Source organism: Oncorhynchus tshawytscha, linkage group LG26, assembly GCF_018296145.1.
Source record: "Oncorhynchus tshawytscha isolate Ot180627B linkage group LG26, Otsh_v2.0, whole genome shotgun sequence".
Classification (NCBI taxonomy): domain Eukaryota; kingdom Metazoa; phylum Chordata; class Actinopteri; order Salmoniformes; family Salmonidae; genus Oncorhynchus; species Oncorhynchus tshawytscha.
The window spans coordinates 855,438-878,034 of NC_056454.1; the positions used below are offsets into that span (position 1 = coordinate 855,438).

Sequence of the window (22,597 nt, forward strand, 5' to 3'; positions counted from 1 at the left end):
ACAAGTAATTTGTGTAGTGGTTGAAAAACAAGTTTTTATGACTCCCACCTAAGTGTGTGTAAACTTCCGACTTCAACTGTATCTCTCTATCCATCTGTCTCTCGTCTGCAGGTATGTTTTGATGTAAGAGAGGAAGCCAGTCCTGTCATCTCCACCTCACCCGCTCTTAAGATAACCTTCGGGCCGACTGGGAGCCCAAGGCTTGTTAGGAGACACCGCAAGACACTCTATGTAATTTTGATGAACTGAGAGAATATTAGGGTAGCACTGTGATTCATTAATCATATGCTGTCTTCCCTGCTCCTCTTTTACCCCTTTCCTTTTCCATCTTCTACATCCCCCTCTCACCACCACCTCTTTCTTCCTCTCATTTTATAATGCACACCATATGTGTGCATTGAAGTACAGATTGAACTTGTATTTATAATATAATATTACAATTCTCATAATTTATAATGCATTATGTATTTATAACACCTGGATAATGAACTTCTTTCAATAAAGCGTTTCACATTCTCCACTGGTTGAAATTAAGTATCTCATTGAAATACTATCATGTGTCCTCAGATTAATGCAGATGAAGGGAGTTAGATAGGCATGGGTGTATTTCTGTATATGAATTACAAATCAGCCTTTACTTAAATCATTTTTCCAGTCTATTGCATAGTTACAATGTGTAATCATTGATGTCCCAGGAGCAGGAGTGGTAAACACTGTTGAAGTGTATAATTGTAATACATACATGTAGACACAGAATCATTCAAAGAATGGAGTTTGATACACCTGGTATTGGATATGACTGAAAAATAATGTCTCAGATTCATACCTGAACCGCACCGTTATTTTCCAAGGAAGAGTACATGATCAGTGAATACATTCAATGTACAGGCTACAATGTGGGAACCTCATGAGTGATAATAACTACAGTACATGTATATAGGACTTGCATCCTTGGCACAATACAATTATATTCAACTCTATCCATAGGCTTCACTAATGCCATTCAGACTTGAAGTTGATACAACAACTATGATAGCTGAGGTTCATAGATAGGTTCTGAACTAATATTCATACCAAACGTTTTAGGGTCCATACAGAGATCGGCAACATACTGTAGCCAGCTACACATCCATAGGCATAGTTTTTTTTAAATCCTCCACAACACAATAAGCAAATAAATAGTTAGACTTTGTTACTTCAGCGCAATTGCATGGCAAATATAAGCAAGGCAAGCAGTTTGCAATTTGCAGTAAATGCTTTAGCTAGCTAGATTCTTTACATCCACTGTTTCACAAGACGACAGCCTGGTTTGCTGGTTTTCTCAAGAGTCCCTAAAACATTAAACAACACGCATTACACATTCATACTCATGTTATAACACTAGCTAACTAGCTGGCTAATGTTAGCTAGTCAGCTAACTTGCCAAATAGCAATTTTTGTAAATTAACTTCATGACAAAGACATATGCACAAATGTCTGTCTCTACATTAACTAACATATTTATCTCAATCGTAGAGTTTTTACTTGACTCGTTATGCCATTATAACTACTTACATCTGCTTCCACCGTAATCTTTTGTCAGACATCTTTGCTGAAGAAAGTCACCAGGTGGCTTGCGTCAAATTCATCATTGGAACCACTCAATATGATTGATCATATAAAAACCTTGGGACCCAAATGCATAATGAGTGCTCTAACTCCCCCTTGTGGTGGTCTGGAGCAATGAAGCTGTGACGCTGGGTACCTCTAAGTCCCGCGGTGCAAGCTCGCAGGGGACGCTTGCGTCTTACTTGGGGGAAAAAAAACAGGGAAAGTGCAGGACGGCAAATTCAAATAATTATATAAAATCAAACATTCATTAAATCACACATGTAAGATACTCAATTAAAGCTACGCTCGTTGTGAATCCAGCCAACATATCAGATTTTTGAAAGATTTTCGGCGAAAGCATAAGAAGCTATTATCTGATGATAGCACCAGCAGTAAACAAAGGGGGTAGCATATTTCAACCCTGCAGGCGCTACACAAAATGCTGAAATAAAATATAAAACATGCATTACCTTTGACGAGCTTCTTTTGTTGGCACTCCAATATGTCCCATAAACAGCACAATTGGTGATTTTTTTTCGACTAATTCCGTAATTTTTATAAAGGGCGTTTGATCCAGAAAAAAAACAGCTTACAAAAACAGAACGTCACTACAAAACATTTCAAAAGTTGCCTATAAACTTTGCCAAAATATTTCAAACTACTTTTGTAATACAACTTTAGGTATTTTTAAACGTTTATTATCGATCAAATTGAAGACTGAGCAATCTGTATTCAATACAGCAGGTAAACAAACCATGCTCCTTTTTTACGTCTTGCGCAACTCTCAACTCTCCTTGTTCCAGTGCTGCTGCTTCTTTGCACAAATGAATAACATCAACCAAATTCCAAAGACTGGTGACATCCAGTGGAAGTGGTAGGAACTGTAAAATGGCCCTATCAAGTATCCCTTGGCAAAGACAACAGAGGGAACGGTCAGAGGCAAAAAAGAAAAAACATTCTGAACAGTTAGTCCTCTTGGTTTTGCCTGCTACATAAGTTCTGTTATAGTCAGTGTTTTCTATCCACATCTACTAATCATATGCATATCATATATTCCTGGCATGAAGTTGAAATTGGGCACGCTATTTATCCAAAAGTGAAAATGCTGCCCCCTATACCTTAAGAGTTTAAAGGAGGAACCACTGTAGTTTCCTGAATCTGGTCACATATGTGGGAACTCCTTCAAGACTGTTGGAAAAGCATTCCAGGTGAATCTGGTTGAGAGAATGCCAAGACTGTGCAAAGCTGTCATCAAGGCTTAGGGTGGCTATTTGAAGAATCTCAAGTATAATTTAACACTTTTTTGGTTACCACATCATTCCATAATGTGTTATTTCATAGTATTGATGTTTTCACTATTATTCTACAGTTTAGAAAATAGTAAAAAGAAAAACCCTTGGTGTTCTCAATGTTTTGACCGGTAGTATTACTTTAGATTAGGGACTGCAAAAAGACTTGACTGGTGATGAGTAAATGGTTTATAAGGACTAATGTGAAACATTATGAATGCCTTATAAATGGTTTCTACTGAACGGTATTATGAAGTGTTACTGAAAGTTCTTTGTAACTATGTTCACAAGTTCTGTGTTATACACGGAATCGTACAGGTTTGGGCTATGATTTCATTTTTTAAGAAATATTTTTGACACTTTCTTTTCTCTGCATTTAAACAGCACTGTTGCCCCAAATAGAACCAGGTTGTTGTAGTGTTTTCGACAGTGGCGTAACCTTTGACCTTTATCTGTGTGTACCAGAAAACCCCCAACACCACAACCGCACCAGTGGACAGCACAGCAGTGACGGGCGGCCGCTTCAAACTGGACATCCTGAAGAACAAGGCCAAGAGCTCGCTGACCAGCTCACTGGAGAACATTTTCTCACGGGTACTCCCACTATGGCTATCTCTGTCTTTTAATCTATAGGTCTCTATTTATTGTTCTCTTTTTCTCTCTCTCTCTATTAAGTCTGTCCTGTCTTCCTCACTGTCTCTGTCTTTCTTGCTCTCTGTCTATCAGCCAGTCTCTTTCTCTCTTTCCCCTCCTTCCCTGCCCTTCTCTTTCTGTCTTTTTCTGTGTCTGATCAAATCCCTAGAGAATATCTTCTCAAGGGTTCCAAATATCTGTCTTGTCTCACCCTGTTTCTTGTCTTGGTCTTTTTCTTTGTAATGGGTGTCCATGAATCTGAAACCTTTGCTGCCATCTGTTACTATTGTAAATGCATATCCTTAGAATACAGTGCATTCAGAAAGTATTCAGAGCCCTTGACTTTTCCACATTTTGTTAGGTTACAGTCTTATTCTAAAATTGATTAAATATACAAGGTTCCTCATCAATCTACACACAATACCCTATGATGACAAAGCGAGAAGAGGTTTTTAAAATTTGTAGCAAATTTATAATAAAAAAAAAGCTTATATACCTTATTTACACAAGTATTCATACCCTTTGATATGAGACTCGAAATTGAGCACAGGTGAATCCTGTTTCCTTTGATCATCATTGAGATGTTTGTACAACTTGATTGGAGTCCACCTGTGGGAAATTCATTTGATTGGACATGATTTGGAAAGGCACACACCTGTCTATATATGGTCTCACAGTTGACAGTGCGTGCCAGAGCAAAAACCAAGCCATGATGTCGAAGGAATTGTCCGTAGTGCTCAGAGACAGGATTGTCTCAAGGCACAGATCTGGGGAATGGTACCAAAAAAGTCTGCCGCATTGAAGGTCCACAATATCACAGTGGCCTCCATCATTCTTAAATGGAAGAAGTTTGGAACCACCAATACTCTTCTTAGAGCTGGCCGCCCGGCCAAACTGAGCAATCAGGGGAGAAGGGCCTTGGTCAGGGAGAAACCGAGAGCTCCAGAGTTCCTCTGTGGAGATGGGAGAACCTTCCAGAAGGAGTGGCCAGATGGAAGACTCTCCTCATTGAAAGGCACATGACAGCCCACTTGGAGTTTGCCAAAAAGCACATTTTATTTATTTATTTAACCTTTATTTAACTAGGCAAGTAAATTCTTATTTACAATGACAGCCTACCGGGGAACAGTGGGTTAACTGCCCTGTTCAGGGGCAGAACGACAGATTTTTACCTTCTCAGCTCAGGAATTCGATCCAGCAACCTTTCGGTTACTAGCCCAAAGCTCTAACCACTAGGCTACCTGCTGCCCCAAAGATATATTTCATGGTTTAAACGTTGACTGGCTTTCTTTCATCAAGCTGCAAAGAACCCTTTACTGGCTCAAACAGCCGACCAATCAGCCTGCTACTAACCTTTAGTAAACTTTATTTTTTTTAAATGGTTTGACCAAATAAAATGCTATTTCACAGTAAACAAATCAACAACATAATTTAAGTACACTTATAGAGAAGGGCATTTAACTTGTACAGCACATGCTGACCAGACCGGACACGTCGCGTGCGCGAGCGTCGCAAAGGAGGAGAGATGACTAGAAACGATTCGGTTGGCCGTTTTATGTGTGGATTAATTGTCAGAGTAGAGGACCTTGTGCATTTCAGGTAAAATAACAACTCAATGTTTATATCCCAGGACAAATGAACTAGCAACAGCAAGCTAGCTAAATAGGACAAATTAGCTAGCAAGTGCAAGCTAACTAGCTAAATTTCCATACATATTTAATGCTTTTTGACCTGTTCCCAAAATAATGGCATTGGTTCAGAGTTTGTTTTGATATTTTAACCTGTGTCGTGATCGCGTTTGGTGTGGGGGTACAAAATAAATGTATGCACGATAGCGCACGTACGCGCGCAGCCGGTTTGGGTTCCGTGTTACACAAATGACTGATGATTGGCTGAGAGAAATTGATTGAAATTGACTTAAGTGCAGCTTTTGACATTACGGATCATAATCTGCTGCTGGAAAAACGTAATTGTTATCGCATTACTGTGGATAGAGAGATACCTCTCTATCAGAACACAGAGGGTATTCTTTAATGGAAGCCTCTCCAACATACTGTAATACAGGTAGGATCAGACTTTTTCAATCTGTACTAATGACCTGCCACTGGCTCTGAGTAAAGCCTGTGTGTCTATGTATGCTAATGACTCAACACTATACACATCAGCTACTACAGCAAGGGAAATCACTGCACCACTTAACAAGGAGCTGCAGTCAGTTTCTGAATGGTGGCAAATAAGTTAGTCCTAAATATTTCAAAAACTAAAAGCATTGTATTTGGGACAAATCATTCACTATGAGAGGTATTGACATGTTGAATGCACCGAGCTGTCTGTCTAAACTACTGGCACACAGCTACTGACACCCATGCATACCGCACAAGACATGCCACTAGAGGTCTCTTCACAGTCCAAGTCCAGAACAGACTATGGGAGGCGCACAGTACTACATAGAGCCATAGCTACATGGAACTCTATTCCACATCAAGTAACTCATGCAGCAGTGAAATTAGGTCAAATAAAAACAGATAATATGCACCTTATAGAACAGCAAGGACTGTGACCCGACACACACAGGTTCAGACACATGCTCGCACACACACACATGATAACATACGCACTATACACACATGTACACATGGATTTGTGTTGTAGAAATGTGTGTGAGGGCACATTCGAGGCCTCGGTGGAATATTGAAATTATCCAATTGATGTGAGAACTCACTTGTCAATTGCTATCAGGCTTAGGGACACGTTTTTGATATTCCACGTCAGCAAAATATTGAACCTGTTTGAAGGTTCAGGTTCAGTTATGTAACGTGCGGCTCACAAAAAGTTCACATTTACATCAATAATATTTATCTCTTCTCTCCTCAGGGCGCCAACCAGATGAGAGGTCGCCTGGGAAGCATGGGGGGGAGCTTTGAGAGAGTGAGTATTCCAAAATTCCCAGGGCATCTCACTCGATGGTAGCAGTCTCTCTCTCTCTCCCCCGTGTCTCACCCATGCTCTCTTCTCCCCCTCTCTCTCACCCCCTCTCTTCCCTCTCTGTCTCTCTTCCCCTCTTTCTCGCTCTCTTTCCCCCTCTTTCTCTCCCTCTTTCCCCCTCTTTCTCTCCCTCTTTCCCCCTCTTTCTCTCACTCTTTCCCCCTCTTTCTCTCCCTCTTCCCCCTCTTTCTCTCACTCTTTCCCCTCTTTCTCTCCCTCTTTCCCCCTCTTTCTCTCACTCTTTCCCCCTCTTTCTCTCCCTCTTTCCCCCTCTTTCTCTCACTCTTTCCCCCTCTTTCTCTCCCTCTTTCCCCCTCTTTCTCTCACTCTTTCCCTCTTTCTCTGTCCCTTTCTCTCCCCCCTCTCCCTCTGTTCAGTTTGTGCTATTGAAATGATCACATAGGAACTACTGTACTGAATGTGCCGTGTTGCTAAATCATAATCAAATCAAATGTATTTATATAGCCCTTCTTACATCAGCTGATATCTCAAAGTGCTGTACAGAAACCCAGTCTAAAACCCCAAACAGCAAGCAATGCAGGTGTAGAAGCACGGTGGCTAGGAAAAACACCTTAGAAAGGCCAAAACCTAGGAAGAAACCTAGATAGGAACCAGGCTGTGAGGGGTGGCCAGTCCTCTTCTGGCTGTGCCGGGTGGAGATTATAACAGAACATGGCCAAAATGTTCAAATGTTCAAAAATGACCAGCAGGGTCTAATAATAATAAACACAGTGGTTGTCGAGGGTCCAACAGGTTTTTATTTATTTATTTATTTTTATTTAACCAGGTAGGCTAGTTGAAAACAAGTTCTCATTTGTGACTGCGACCTGGCCAAGATAAAGCGTAGCAATTCGACACATACAATAAAACAGAGTTACACATGGAATAAACAAAACATACAGTCAATAATACAGTAGAACAAAAGAAAACAAGTCTATATACAGTGAGTGCAAATGAGGTAAGTTAAGGAAATAAATAGGCATGGTGGCGAAGTAATTACAATATAGCAATTAACTTCTTGGATATAGGGGGCGCTCTTTTAATTTATAGATAAAAAAACGTTCCCGTTTTAAACAAGATATTTTGTCACGAAAAGATGCTCGACTATGCATATAATTGACAGCTTTGGAAAGAAAACACTCTGACGTTTCCAAAACGGCAAAGATATTGTCTGTGAGTGCCACAGAACTAATGCTACAGGCAAAACCAAGATGAAATTTCATACAGGAAGTGCCCCAGATTTTGAATGCGCTGTGTTCCAATGTCTCCTTATATGGCTGTGTATGGGTCACGAATGAGCTTAGACTTTCTGTCGTTTCCCCAAGGTGTCGACGGCATTGTGACGTATTTGTAGGCAAATCATTGGAAGATTGACCTTAAGAGACGACATCTACCAGGTGGCCGCTTGGTGTCCTCCGTTGCAATTATTGCGTAATCTCCAGCTGTGTGTATTTTTCGTTTGCTTCGAGGAGAAACACAGCTGCCACGAATGATTTATCATCGAATAGATATGTGAAAAACACCTTGAGGATTGATTCTAAACCACGTTTGCCATGTTTCTGTCGATATTATGGAGTTAATTTGGTAAAAAGTTCGGCGTTGTAGAGACTGCATTTTCGGATTTTTTTCTTAGCCAAACGTGATGAACAAAACGGAGCGATTTCTCCTACACAAATAATCTTTTTGGAAAAACTGAACATTTGCTATCTGAGAGTCTCCTCATTGAAAACATCCGAAGTTCTTCAAATGTAAATGATTTTATTTGAATGCTTTTCTTGTTTTTGTGAAAATGTTGCCTGCTGAATGCTAGGCTTAATGCTATGCTAGCTATCAATACTCTTACACAAATGCTTGTGTAGCTATGGTTGAAAAGCATATTTTGAAAATCTGAGATGACAGTGTTGTTAACAAAAGGCTAAGCTTGTGAGTGAATATATTTCTTTCATTTCATTTGCGATTTTCATGAATAGTTAACGTTGCGTTATGGTAATGAGCTTGAGGCTATAATTACGCTCCCGGATACGGGATTGCTCGACGCTAGAGGTTAAACCCTGGAATGGTAGATCGGCAGAAGATGAATGTGCAGGTAGAGATACTGGGGTGCAAAGGAGCAAAATAAATACCAGTATGGGGATGAGGTAGGTAGATAGATTAGCTGTTTACAGATAGGCTAAGTACAGGTGCAGTGATCTGTAAACTGCTCTGACAGCTGGTGCTTAAAGCCAGTGAGGGAGATGTGTGTCTCCAGCTTCAGAGAGGTTTGCAATTCGTTCCAGTCATGGGCAGCAGAGAACTGGAAGGAAAGACGACCAAAGGAGGAATTGGCTTTGGGGGTGACCAGTGAGATATACCTGCTGGAGCGCGTGCTACGAGTGGGTGCTGCTATGGTGAGCAGTGAGCTGAGATAAGGCGGGGCTTTACCTAGCAGAGACTTGTAGATAACCTGTAGCCAGTGGGTTTGGCGACGAGTATGAAGCGAGGGCCAACCAACGAGAGCGTTCAGGTCACAATGGTGGGTAGTATATGGGGCTTTGGTGACAAAATGGATGGCACTGTGATAGACTGCATCCAGTTTGTTGAGTAGAGTGTTGGAGGCTATTTTATAGATGACATCACCGAAGTCGAGGATCGGTAGGATGGTCAGTTTTACGAGGGTAAGTTTGGCAGCATGAGTGAAGGATGCTTTGTTGCGATATAGGAAGCCGATTCTAGATTTAATTTGGGGATTTGAGATGCTTAATGTGAGTCTGGAAGGAGAGTTTACAGTCTAACCAGATACCCAGGTATTTGTAGTTGTCCACGTATTCCAAGTCATTGCCGTCCAGAGTAGTGATGCTGGACGTGCGAGTAGGCACGGGCAGCGATCGATTGAAAACCATGCATTTAGTTTTACTTGCGTTTAAGAGCAGTTGGAGGCCACGGAAGGAGAGCTTTCCAATCTTTGGGAATCTCAGACGATACGAAAGAGAGGTTGAACAGGCTAGTAATAGGGGTTGCAACAATGTCGGCAAATAATTTTAGAAAGAGAGGGTCCAGATTGTCTAGCCCGGCTGATTTGTAGGGGTCCAGATTTTGCAGCTCTTTCAGAACATCGGCTATCTGGATTTGGGTAAAGGAGAAATGGTGGGGTCTTTGCCGGGTTGCTGTGGAGGGTGCCGGGCAGTTGACCGGGGTAGGGGTAGCCATGTGGAAAGCATGGCCAGCCGTAGTGAAATTCTTATTGAAATTCTCAATTATAGTGGATTTATTGGTGGTGACAGTGTTTCCTAGCCTCAGAGCAGTGGGCAGCCGGGAGGAGGTGCTCTTATTCTCCATGGACTTTACAGTGTCCCAGAACTTTTTTGAGTTAGTACTACAGGATGAAAATTTCCATCTGAAAAAGCTTGCCTTAGGTTTTCTAACTGCCTGTGTATATTTGTTCCTAACTTCCCTGAAAAGTTTCATATCACGGGAGCTATTAGATGCTAATGCAGAACGCCACAGGATGTTTTTGTGCTGGTCAAGGGCAGACAGGTCTGGCGTGAACCAAGGACTATAATTATTCCTAGATCTACATTTTTTGAGAGGGGCGTGCTTATTTAAGATGGTGAGGAAGGCACTTTTAAAGAATAGCCAGGCATCATCTACTGACGGGATGAGGTCAATGTCATTCCAGGATACCCCGGCCAGGACGATTAGAAAGGCCTGCTCGCAGAAGTGTTTCATGGAGCGTTTGACAGTGATGAGGGGTGGTCGTTTGGTCGCAGACCCATTACGGATGCAGGCAATGAGGCAGTGATCGCTGAGATCTTGATTGAAAACAGCAGAGGTGTATTTGGAGGGCGAATTAGTTAGGATGACATCTATGAGGGTTCCTGTGTTTACTGATTTGGGGTTGTACCTGGTAGGTTCATTGATAATTTGTGTGAGATTGAGGGCATCAAGCTTAGTTTGTAGGATGGCCGGGGTGTTAAGCATGTCCCAGTTTAGGTCACCTAGTAGCACGAGCTCAGAAGATAGATGGGGAAATCATTTCACATATAGTATCGAGGGCACAGCTGGGGGCAGAGGGAGGTCTATAGCAAGCAGCAACAGTGAGAGACTTGTTTCTGGAAAGGTGAATTTTTAGAAGTAGAAGCTCAAATTGTTTGGGTACAGACTTAGCCTGCAGAGTTCTGTATTACTTTCTATCTTTGCAGTAGATTGCAACACCGCCCCCTTTGGCAGTTCTATCTTGACGGAAAACGTTATAGTTAGCAATGGAGATTTCAGGGTTTTTGGTGGTTTTCCTAAGCCAGGATTCAGACAAGGCTGAGACATCTGGGTTGGCAGAGTGTGCTAAAGCAGTGAGTAAAACAAATTTAGGGATTAGGCTTCTAATGTTAACATGCATGAAACCAAGGCTTTTACGTTGGCTTTTACGAACTGGCCGTCTAGCACGTTCAGAACAGAGAGTAAAAGGAGTAAAAGGGGCAGGTTTCTGGGCACGATAGCATAGATTCAAGTCATAGTGTACAGACAAAGGTACGGTAGGATGTGAGTACATTGGAGGTAAACCTAGGCATTGAGTAATGGAGAGACCAGGTGATGTCATCGCATATGTAGGAGGTGGAACAACATGGTTGGTTAAGGCATATTGAGCAGGGCTTGAGGCTCTACAGTGAAATAAGACAGTAATCACTAACCAGGACAGTAATGTACAAGGCATATTGATATTAGAGAGAGGCATGAGTAGCCAAGTGAACATATGGGTCCAGTGAGTGGTTGGGCTGGCTGGGGACACGGCGATTCAGACAGTTAGCTGGCTAACAAGCTAACAGTTAGTAGGCCGGAGCTAAACAAGCTAGCACCTAGTAGACCAGGGCAAGCTAGCAGTTAGAAGGCCGGGTTAGCAAGCAAGCAGTTAGCATGGGCTAACAGTTAGTAGACCAGTGCAAGCTAGCAGTTAGCAGACCGGGTTAGCAAGCAAGCAGTTAGCAAGGGCTAGCAGTTAGCAGACCGGGCAGGCAAGCTAGCAGTTAGCAGACCAGGGCCTGGCAGTTTAGCAGTTAGCAGACCGGGTTAGCAAGCAAGCAGATAGCAGGGGCTAGAAAGTTGGCCTTTGGGGAGGGGGGGGGTCGCGATGGGGGTAAGTCTGTTTTTGCCTCGTCATGCGGTGACGTCGATAGACCAGTCGTGTAATGAGTAGGGTTCCAAGTTGCTCTAGGTAGCTAGCAGGCTGATATTGTAGCCCTGGAGTATGCTTCGGTGGTAGCACAGGAGCCCTGCCGGGCTAGCTTCAAGCTAAATTGGTGCTTGCTCTGGGATGGAAACGCTAGCCAGGAGTAGTCATCCGAGATTGCGGTTGCTAGTTGGGAAGATCCAGATGAAAATGTTCAGTTTGCGGAAGGAATCCGGGGATAAAAATAACAGGTCCGTTATGCTCTGGTTAGAGTCACGTTGTTCGAAACTGGCGAGAGCTTTCTGAGCTGAAGGTTAGCTGATGACCGCTGGCAATGGTTTGCTGACTGATATCTGGTAGTTAGCTGGCTAGCTTCAGTTGAGGGAATCCAGATCCGAAGTAAATATAAATACTTTAGGGAAAAAAAGCAGATCCACGCCACATTGGGTGAGGCGGGTGGCAGGAGAGTATTTAGATGATGAGGTTTAGCAAAATATTTTAAAGGATATGCGACAAAAAATATGTAAAACGATATATACAAGAGACACGACAGGACAAAGACGTCTGACTGCTACGCCATCTTGGATTAATCAGCACCTTAGGAGTAAATGTCAGTTGGCTTTTCATAGCTACACATCTTTGCGTGGAAAAAGAAAAAGCCAGTTAGGTGGGAGAGCAAGAAGGGGCTGAGGTGGGGGCTTGGCAGTCGGCTGTCCATGTGGCTACATTTTAGAGGCCCCCATGTTGGCGCTGTACAGAAATGTGAGCATTTTAAACCAATTTCCTGCAATTCTACACATTTCTCCATGGAGCTGAGCTTTTTTTGTTTGTTTGTTTTCTAGTGCTGACTTTGCTAATAGTTACTTATTTGAGGAAAAGTTCACTTACTATACATGCTATTTCATATATCAAAGATGCACAAACTGGTAATAGTTACTTTATTGAGGAAAAGTGCATTTACTATACCTGCTATTTTAAGATGAATGCACAAACTGGTAATAGTTACTTTATTGAGGAAAAGTGCATTTACTATACCTGCTATTTTAAGATGAATGCACAAACTGGTAATAGTTACTTTATTGAGGAAAAGTGCACTTACTATACCTGCTATTTTAAGATGAATGCACAAACTGGTAATAGTTACTTTATTGAGGAAAAGTGCACTTACTATACCTGCTATTTTAAGATGAATGCACAAACTGGTAATAGTTACTTTATTGAGGAAAAGTGCACTTACTATACCTGCTATGATGAATGCACAAACTGGTAATCACTCTGGATGACAGGTAAATGACAAAAACATAAAATACACTGCTCAAAAAAATAAAGGGAACACTTAAACAACACGATGTAACTCCAAGTCAATCACACTTCTGTAAAATCAAACTGTCCACTTAGGAAGCAACACTGATTGACAAATAATGCCACATGCTGTTGTGTAAATGGAATAGACAACAGGTGGAAATTATAGGCAAATAGCAAGACACCCCCAATAAAGGAGTGGTTCTGCAGGTGGTGACCACAGACCACTTCTCAGTTCCTATGCTTCCTGGCTAATGTTTTGGTCACTTTTGAATGCTGGCGGTGCTTTCACTCTAGTGGTAGCATGAGACGGAGTCTACAACCCACACAAGTGGCTCAGGTAGTGCAGCTGATCCAGGATGGCACATCAATGCGAGCTGTGGCAAGAAGGTTTGCTGTGTCTGTCAGCGTAGTGTCCAGAGCATGGAGGCGCTACCAAGAGACAGGCCAGTACATCAGGAGACGTGTAGGAGGCCGTAGGAGGGCAACAACCCAGCAGCAGGACCGCTACCTCCGCCTTTGTGCAAGGAGGAGCAGGAGGAGCACTGCCAGAGCCCTGCAAAATGACCTCCAGCAGGCCACAAATGTGCATGTGTCTGCTCAAACGGTCAGAAACAGACTCCATGAGGGTGGTATGAGGGCCCGATGTCCACATGTGGAGGTTGTGCTTACAGCCCAACACCGTGCAGGACGTTTGGCATTTGCCAGAGAACACCAAGATTGGCAAATTCGCCACTGGCGCCCTGTGCTCTTCACAGATGAAAGCAGGTTCACACTGAGCACATGTGACAGACGTGACAGTCTGGAGACGCCGTGGAGAACGTTCTGCTGCCTGCAACATCTTCCAGCATGACCGGTTTGGCGGTGGGTCAGTCATGGTGTGGGGTTGCATTTCTTTGGGGGGCCGCACAGCCCCCCATGTGCTCGCCAGAGGTAGCCTGACTGCCATTAGGTACCGAGATGAGATCCTCAGACCCCTTGTGAGACCATATGCTGGTGCGGTTGGCCCTGGGTTCCTCCTAATGCAAGACAATGCTAGACCTCATGTGGCTGGAGTGTGTCAGCAGTTCCTGCAAGAGGAAGGCATTGATGCTATGGACTGGCCCGCCCGTTCCCCAGACCTGAATCCAATTGAGGACATCTGGGACATCATGTCTCGCCCCATCCACCAACGCCACGTTGCACCACAGACTGTCCAGGAGTTGTCTGATGCTTTAGTCCAGGTCTGGGAGGAGATCCCTCAGGAGACCATCCGCCACCTCATCAGGAGCATGCCCCGGCGTTGTAGGGAGGTCATACACACTACTGAGCCCCATTTTGACTTGTTTTAAGGACATTACATCAAAGTTGGATCAGCCTGTAGTGTGGTTTTCCACTTTAATGTTGAGTGTGTCTCCAAATCCAGACCTCCATGGCCTGATAAATTAGATTTCCATTGATCATTTTTGTGTGATTTTGTTGTCAGCACATTCAACTATGTAAAGAAAAAAGTATTTAATAAGAATATTTAATTCATTTCAGATCAAGGATGTGTTATTTTAGTGTTCCCTTTATTTTTTTGAGCAGTGTATTTTAAAGCTAATTTCCTGTAATTCTACACATTCTGCCAAGCAACTGAGAGAAAATGTTCCACTTTTAAAGCTAATTTCCTGTAATTCTACACATTCTGCCAAGCAGCTGAGGGAAAATGTTCCACTTTTAAAGCTAATTTCCTGTAATTCTACACATTCTGCCAAGCAGCTGAGAGAAAATGTTCCACTTTTAAAGCTAATTTCCTGTAATTCTACACATTCTGCCAAGCAGCTGAGGGAAAATGTTCCACTTTTAAAGCTAATTTCCTGTAATTCTACACATTCTGCCAAGCAGCTGAGAGAAAATGTTCCACTTTTAAAGCTAATTTCCTGTAATTCTACACATTCTGCCAAGCAGCTGAGAGAAAATGTTCCACTTTTAAAGCTTGTTTCCTGCAATTCTATTAATTTTGCCATGGATAATACAATGCTGGAAAACCTGGGGATATTCATGTCAGAAAAGATAATGGACCTATATATTTTTTATAATACAATCTTTGAGAACTAACAAAGTGTTGTTTTTCTGAAACATAAAAACAAAGTGGATACTGTTAAAAAAATAAATAATAATAATAATCTTCTCCTTTACTGTATAGCTTTAATTTTGGTGATTGTTTTTTAAACAAATCTTTGAGAACTAACAAACATGACACATGAATATTCCCAGGTTTTTTTCCTGAATGTATTTTCCAACGTAGCCTGGACGGTTGTTTAATGGCGGAGTTGTTCACTCTAGTGTCACAAGGATGCAAAATCTGGGACGGGGGTGTGATGTCGACCCTCTGGCCAATCCCCCCCCCATCAGACATTTTGGCAATGGGCATGGGCGGGGAGAGACAGGGAGGGTACATGTTATACCATAAATCAAGGTTCCCCAACTGACCCCAACTGATTTTATTTTCCACCCCAAAAGATGTATTTGTTGGACTTAAAAGGCTGATTTAAATTTTGTAAACTACAAACTTTTACTTTTACAAACTATTCCCACGCATAATTAAGACATATGTGATCGTATACTGTCAGAGTTGTGTGTAAAAGTGGCAGGGAAGTCAGGCACAGGAGAATCAAACTGAATGGAGTTATTTAATAACGATAAACGAAACATAACTCCAAACTTTAAATGTAACAATAAACAAAGGGGTACGAGGACCCGTCGCGCACCAATACAAACAACACAACACTGAATAACAAACTATCTCTGACAAAGACATGAGGGGAAACAGAGGGTTAAATACACAACAGGTAATGAATGGGATTGAAACCAGGTGTGTAGGAAGACAAGACAAAACCAATGGAAAATGAAAAATGATCAATGATGGCTGAAAGACCGGTGACGTCGACCTCCGAGCACCGCCCGAACAAGGAGAGGCTTCGACTTCGGTAGGAGTCGTGCATATACAAATCTAAACAAGGTTTGAAATTATAATGTTTTAGTCAAATGTTATATCTGTTTGGGTTACTCGTGTTCAATTTGCAATCTACAAATGATTTGTAATTCTGGCCCCCTGACCATCCACTCAAGAAAAAATTGGCCCGCTACTGAATCTAGTTGGTGAACCCTGCTTTAAATCATAGTAGGACCACACACACAAACATATGAGTCATCACGAGATGTACATCACAAGCACCTACAACTAGTATGCAAAGTTACCACCTTCGCTCACAGTTCACAACAACCTAGAACATAGAAATATAGTATTACTCAACAACAATACCTCCCCTCCCTCCCCCGATCTACCAGTCTTTCATTCATTATCCGGTCATATAATTTTTTAAATAAAATATTGTTACTCAGCACACGGGGCAACACCTCTCCAAAATCAAGGACGGTGTCAGATGTGTTCTATTCACCTTAGTTGCCTTTTCCCATAGCTGACTGACTGGGTGCGCATGTGTGTTTGTCTCTGGGAGTCTGTGTACATGTGTGTTCGTGCGTGTTTGTCTCTGGGAGTCTGTGTGGACATGTGTGTTCGTGCGTGTTTGTCTCTGGGAGTCTGTGTGGACATGTGTGTTCGTGCGTGTTTGTCTCTGGGAGTCTGTGTGTACGTGTGTGCATGCATGTTTGTATGGGGTCCATGTTTTTGCCTGTCTTTGTGTCTGTGTATGTTTCTGTGGTGTGTTACCCCCTGGCCTCGGGACCTGTGTTTTGAGCTGAGTGAGGCCTCTACTCTGATCTGAGGGCGGTCTCCGGACACAGAGGCCAGGGTAGGAAACAGAGACGGGATGTGTCCTGCTCTGTGTCTGCTGAGCAATGCCTCAATACTTCCTCTACACTTCCTTGTAAACAGGCCCTCCAACACTGGAACTGGAGGGGCCTATACTAGCCTCTTCACAATGTGAAACGGGCCTAGTCCCAAACCAAACAAACGTACCTCTGAGTCATATCCCAATGCCCTTGTTGGTCTGTGGCAGCGCTGAATGGACTGACTAGGTTTGAGGAACATAGGAATAATTCCACCCCCAACCTCTACGCAAGCTATGTGGAGTACCAGCATTGATTTAACCTTTATTTAAGCAGGGGAGACCAATTGAGGCCAGGTATCTTTTTCAAGGTAGCCCTGCATTTTTTCTTACATGTCAGATGTGTGAGAGGGAGTCGGCGACGGCGTAAGGGTAGGGATGGAGGGTTTGGTTTGGAACGGAGCTGTGTAGGGCCTTCCCTCCTGTAGTGTGATGCAGTGAGTCACAGGGTGCAGCTTATTACAGTACAATAGATGAGTGGAGCAGCATGGGGAGGCACAGAGGCATCAGGGAATAGGACTAAGAGAGTTGGAGTGTGTGGAGTTGTACCGTATTGAGTGAGTGAGGACACTTGCTAGTAGTCGGTAAGTGCAGAATTGTTGGCTTTGGAATGGAGTGTGGAAGTTGTATTGCTAGTAATTGCTTAAGTATTTTATGCAGGATTTGTTATGTATCATAACAGAAAGTTTTTTGAATTCTAGCTGTGTTTGATTTCTATCCTAGAGTGTCATTTGGTCTAACTTTTGTGTACCTCAATGCATGCACCTCAATGCATTCTCCAGAGTCTAGAGTCCACCTCATGCAACACTATTCTGGTCTCAGATCTGTTTGTGCTGTATAGCCAACTCCTGCATGCCAAAGACTATATATATAAAAATAAAAGAAGGTATGGGGTCAGGAAGTGTATTAATGGTCTCCGATGTACATTGCAAGTCATCATTCTCTTCATCATCCTCATCATCACTCTCTCCCCTCCAGGCGGACGACTCTCCCGGCGACTCCCCACCAGGCACGCCCCCTAGTTTCCCTGACGACGACCCAGATGCCCTCCAGTTCCGGCGACGTGCCCACACCTTCAGCCACTTGCCCGTGAAGAAGCGCATCTCGTTCAACGACGCGTCCACCCAGGGAGTCCAACAGGGGGGCACTGGTACCCACAGCAAGGCTCTGCTCCGTAGGCAGTTGTCTGTCAACCCCGAACTACTGCAGAGCAGGTAAACAAACAAACAAAGGCCATGACACCAAGCCACACACTTCACTTCCTGTTATCCTTATGTCACTTCCTTCCCACGTGACTAGAATGAGATAAAGATGGACCAAATGGACCCTGGCCCCAATAGTTTGGTTCTATCCATTTACACTGCCTTCAGAAAGTGTTCACACCCCTTATTCCACATGTGTTACAGCCTGAATTCCAAACGGATAAAAAAAATGTCTTCTCTATCTACACACAATAATGACAAAGTGAAAACAGGTTTTTAGAAATGTTTGCAAATTTATTGAAGATGACATCGAATTTACATAAATATTCACATCCCTGAGTCAATACTTTGTAGAAGCACCTTTGGCGACGATTAGAGTTTTGAGTCGTTTTCGGTATGTCTGTATCAGCTTTGCACATCTGTATTTGGTGATTTTCTTAGATACTTCCCTGCAGAGTTTCTCAAGCTCTGATAAGTTAGATGGGGAGCGGCAGTGAACTGCAATCATCATTTTTTGAACTGCAATCATCAATCACAGATTTTCAATGGGATTCAAGTCTGGGCTTTGGCTCAGCCACTCAAGGACTTTAACATTGTTCTGAAGCCATTCCGGGTTTGTTTGGCTGTATGTTCGGGGTCATTGTCCTGTTGGAACGTAAATCTTCACCCCAGTCAAAGGTCGTTTGTACTCTGAAGCATCAAGGATTGGCCTGTATTTGGCTCCAGTCATTGTTTCCTCTGTCCTTACCAGTCTCTCAGTCCCTGCTGCTGAAAAGCATCCCCACAGCAGGACGCTGCCACCACCATGCTTCACACTAGGGATGAGCTGTTCCTGGTTTTCTCCATCTTATCACGGAATTGTTTTTCCTAATCCTCTGTCTTTCACGTGCCTTTTTTCAGACTACATGCATACTGTCATGTGCCTTTTTCTCAGGAGTGGATTCTGTCTGGCCACTGTCCCATAAAGCCCAGATTGGTGAAGTGCTGTAGAGACCGTTGTCCTTCTGGCAGGTTCTACCATCTCAGCCAAGGAACTCTGTAGTTCTGTCAGAGTGGTCGTTGGGTTCTTGGTCACCTCCCTCACCAAGGTCCTTCTTGCCTGGTTGATACGTTTGGTTGGACGGCCAACTCTAGGTCTGGGTAGTTACATATATTTTTCAATTTCCCAATTATGGAGACCACTGTGCTCTTGGAAACGTCCAACACTCTAGAAATTGTTTTATAACCTTCCCCAGATATATGCCTCATCACAATTCTATCTCGGAGATCTACCGACTTCATGGTATAGTTTCTGCTCTGACATGCACTGTCAAATCAAATCAAATTTATTTATATAGCCCTTCGTACATCAGCTGATATCTCAAAGTGCTGTACAGAAACCCAGCCTAAAACCCCAAACAGCAAGCAATGCAGGTGTAGAAGCACAGTGGCTAGGAAAAACTCCCTAGAAAGGCCAAAACCTAGGAAGAAACCTAGAGAGGAACCAGGCTTTGAGGGGTGGCTAGTCCTCTTCTTGCTGTGCCGGGTGGAGATTATAACAGAACATGGCCAAGATGTTCAAATGTTCATAAATGAACAGCATGGTCAAATAATAGGTCTGGGACAGGTAGCACTTCCGATGAATAGGTCAGGATTCCATAGCAGCAGGCAGATCAGTTGGAGCAGCAGCACGGCCAGGTGGACTGGGGACAACACTGTCAACTGTGGACCTTATATAGACAGGTGTGTTCCTTTCTAAATCATCCAAACAATTGAATTGGCCACAGGTGAACTCCCATCAAGTTGTAGTGACATCTCAAGGATGATCAAGGGACGTTGGATGCACCTAAGCTTCGTTTGGAGTGTCAGCAAAGGGGTGTGAATACTTATGTAAATTTGATTTCTGTATTTCATTTTCAATAAATCCCCCCCCCCTCCCCCATCCAAAAAATTAATAAATATGTTTTCACTTTGTCATTATGGGGTATTCCGTGTAGATGGGTAGGAAAAAATATATATGTATTTACTTTGTCATTATGGGGTATTCCATGTAGATGGGTAGGAAAAAATATATATGTATTTACTTTGTCATTATGGGGTATTCCATGTAGATGGGTAGGAAAAAAAATACAGTGGGGCAAAAAAGTATTTTGTCAGCCACCAATTGTGCAAGTTCTCCCACTTAAAAAGATGAGAGAGGCCTGTAATTTTCATCATAGGTACATTTCAACGATGACAGACAAAATGAGGGAAAAAATCCAGAAAATCACATTGTGTGATTTTTAATGAATTTATTTGCAAATTATGGCGGAAAATAAGTATTTGGTCACCTACAAACAAGCAAGATTTCTGGCTCTCACAGACCTGTAACTTCTTCTTTAAGAGGCTCCTCTGTCCTCCACTCGTTACCTGTATTAATGGCACCTGTTTGAACTTGTTATCAGTATAAAAGACACCTGTCCACAACCTCAAACAGTCACACTACAAACTCCACTACGGCCAAGACCAAAGAGCTGTCAAAGGACACCAGAAACAAAATTGTAGACCTGCACCAGGCTGGGAAGACTGAATCTGCAATAGGTAAGCAGCTTGGTTTGAAGAAATCAACTATGGGAGCAATTATTAGGAAATGGAAGACATAAAAGACCACTGATAATCTCCCTCGATCTGGGGCTCCATGCTAGATCTCAGCCCGTGGGGTCAAAATGATCACAAGAACGGTGAGCAAAAATCCCAGAACCACACTGGGGGACCTAGTGAATGACGTGCAGAGAGCTGGGACCAAAGTAACAAAGCCTACCATCAGTAACACACTACGCCGCCAGGGACTCAAATCCTGCAGTGCCAGACGTGTCCCCCTGCTTAAGCCAGTACATGTCCAGGCCCGTCTGAAGTTTGCTAGAGAGCATTTGGATGATCCAGAAGAAGATTGGGAGAATGTCATATGGTCAGATGAAACCAAAATATAACTTTTTGGTAAAAACTCAACCTGTCGTGTTTGGAGGACAAAGAATGCTGAGTTGCATCCAAAGAACACCATACCTACTGTGAAGCATGGGGGTGGAAAAATCATGCTTTGGGGCTGTTTTTCTGCAAAGGGACCAGGACGACTGATCCGTGTAAAGGAAAGAATGAATGGGGCCATGTATCGTGAAATTTTGAGTGAAAACCTCCTTCCATCAGCAAGGGCATTGAAGATGAAACGTGGCTGGGTCTTTCAACATGACAATGATCCCAAACACACCGCCTGGGCAACGAAGGAGTGGCTTCGTAAGAAGCATTTCAAGGTCCTGGAGTAGCCTAGCCAGTCTCCAGATCTCAACCCCATAGAAAATCTTTGGAGGGAGTTGAAAGTCTGTGTTGCCCAGCAACAGCCCCAAAACATCACTGCTCTAGAGGAGATCTGCATGGAGGGATGGGCCAAAATACCAGCAACAGTGTGTGAAATCCTTGTGAAGATTTACAGAAAACGTTTGACCTCTGTCATTGCCAACAAACAGTATATAACAAAGTATTGAGATAAACTTTTGTTATTGACCAAATACTTATTTTCCACCATAATTTCCAAATAAATTCATTAAAAATCCTACAATGTGGATTTTCTTAATTTTTTCCCTCATTTTGTCTGTCATAGTTGAAGTGTACCTATGATGAAAATTACAGGCCTCTCTCATAAGTGGGAGAACTTGCACAATTGGTGGCTGACTAAATACTTTTTTGCCCCACTGTATATATGTGTTTTCACTTTGTCATTATGGGGTATTCCGTGTAGATGGGTAAGGGAAAAAAAATGCCATCAATTTTGAATTCCGGCAATGGCACAACAAAATGTGGAAAATTCCAGGGGCATGAATACTTTTTGAAGGCAATTTAGCACCGTGCACAGACGTAGAAATTGAATGACTATTCTGTTTGTTCTATTTCTATGTGTGTAGATGCAGATCTTCTGAAGCTTCTCTCATTCTAGCCTGGTGATTTGCCCTAGTCAACTTTTGTGTATAGACAGCATCTTGTGATGAGGAAACATGCTTTATTTGTGATGTAAATAAGATTGGCATAGGGCCTTTTATAAAATAGCACCTCATATTGTACTTGAATGTGAAATATGTTCTTTAGGGGCTAATGCTAGCAATGACACATTGACAGCTACTGTTATTGAAATATTGATGGAAAGTTTTGTTTTTAAGCTGGAATTCGTAATGGTGAAACTGACACATCCATTTTACAACAGCAAGGAAGTTACTTTAAACAACTAACACAGTTTTTTCCCTCGGATTTCATTGCACACGTGATAGAACAGCAGAGTATTTACTGTAAAAAAGATCTATGTTTACAGGATGCTGGATGCTTCTCTCCTACATTGCATCTATAAAACAATAATGAATGTGCTGGGGTGAACAGTGGCACTGTTCTCCTTATGTGGATTTCAGCTTTAAGACGCTAAAACTAACTGTCATGGAAAGTCCACACTAATGAGTATGTCACTAACTGACAAATCATTTATGCACCCATCATCTGTTCTACATCAACAATGTCATCTATTTTACATTCTTCAATTTCATATTATGTGAATGGCTTTCCCACCATAACAGATTTGATTCCCTTTAAAATGAGTCAATCCGGTCTAGTTTCTGCTGGTGAACATTCTTTTCACAACACAAAAAG

At 42.6% G+C, this 22,597-nt stretch overlaps 1 protein-coding gene across 3 annotated transcripts in view; it reads left to right on the forward strand.

Moving 5' to 3' along the window:
- tbc1d4 (TBC1 domain family, member 4) overlaps window positions 1-22,597 on the forward strand; it is a 151,752-nt gene that overhangs the window by 82,316 nt on the left and 46,839 nt on the right. For 2 of the 3 annotated variants that reach the window (XM_024388629.2, XM_024388630.2), the window contains exons 10-12: window positions 3,345-3,473; window positions 6,387-6,440; window positions 17,730-17,965. In XM_024388629.2, the coding sequence (XP_024244397.1) occupies window positions 3,345-3,473; window positions 6,387-6,440; window positions 17,730-17,965 (419 nt within the window). Of the gene's footprint in view, window positions 1-3,344; window positions 3,474-6,386; window positions 6,441-17,214; window positions 17,336-17,729; window positions 17,966-22,597 lie in introns of those variants that run through there. The other variant, XM_042306887.1, reaches the window with a different exon arrangement.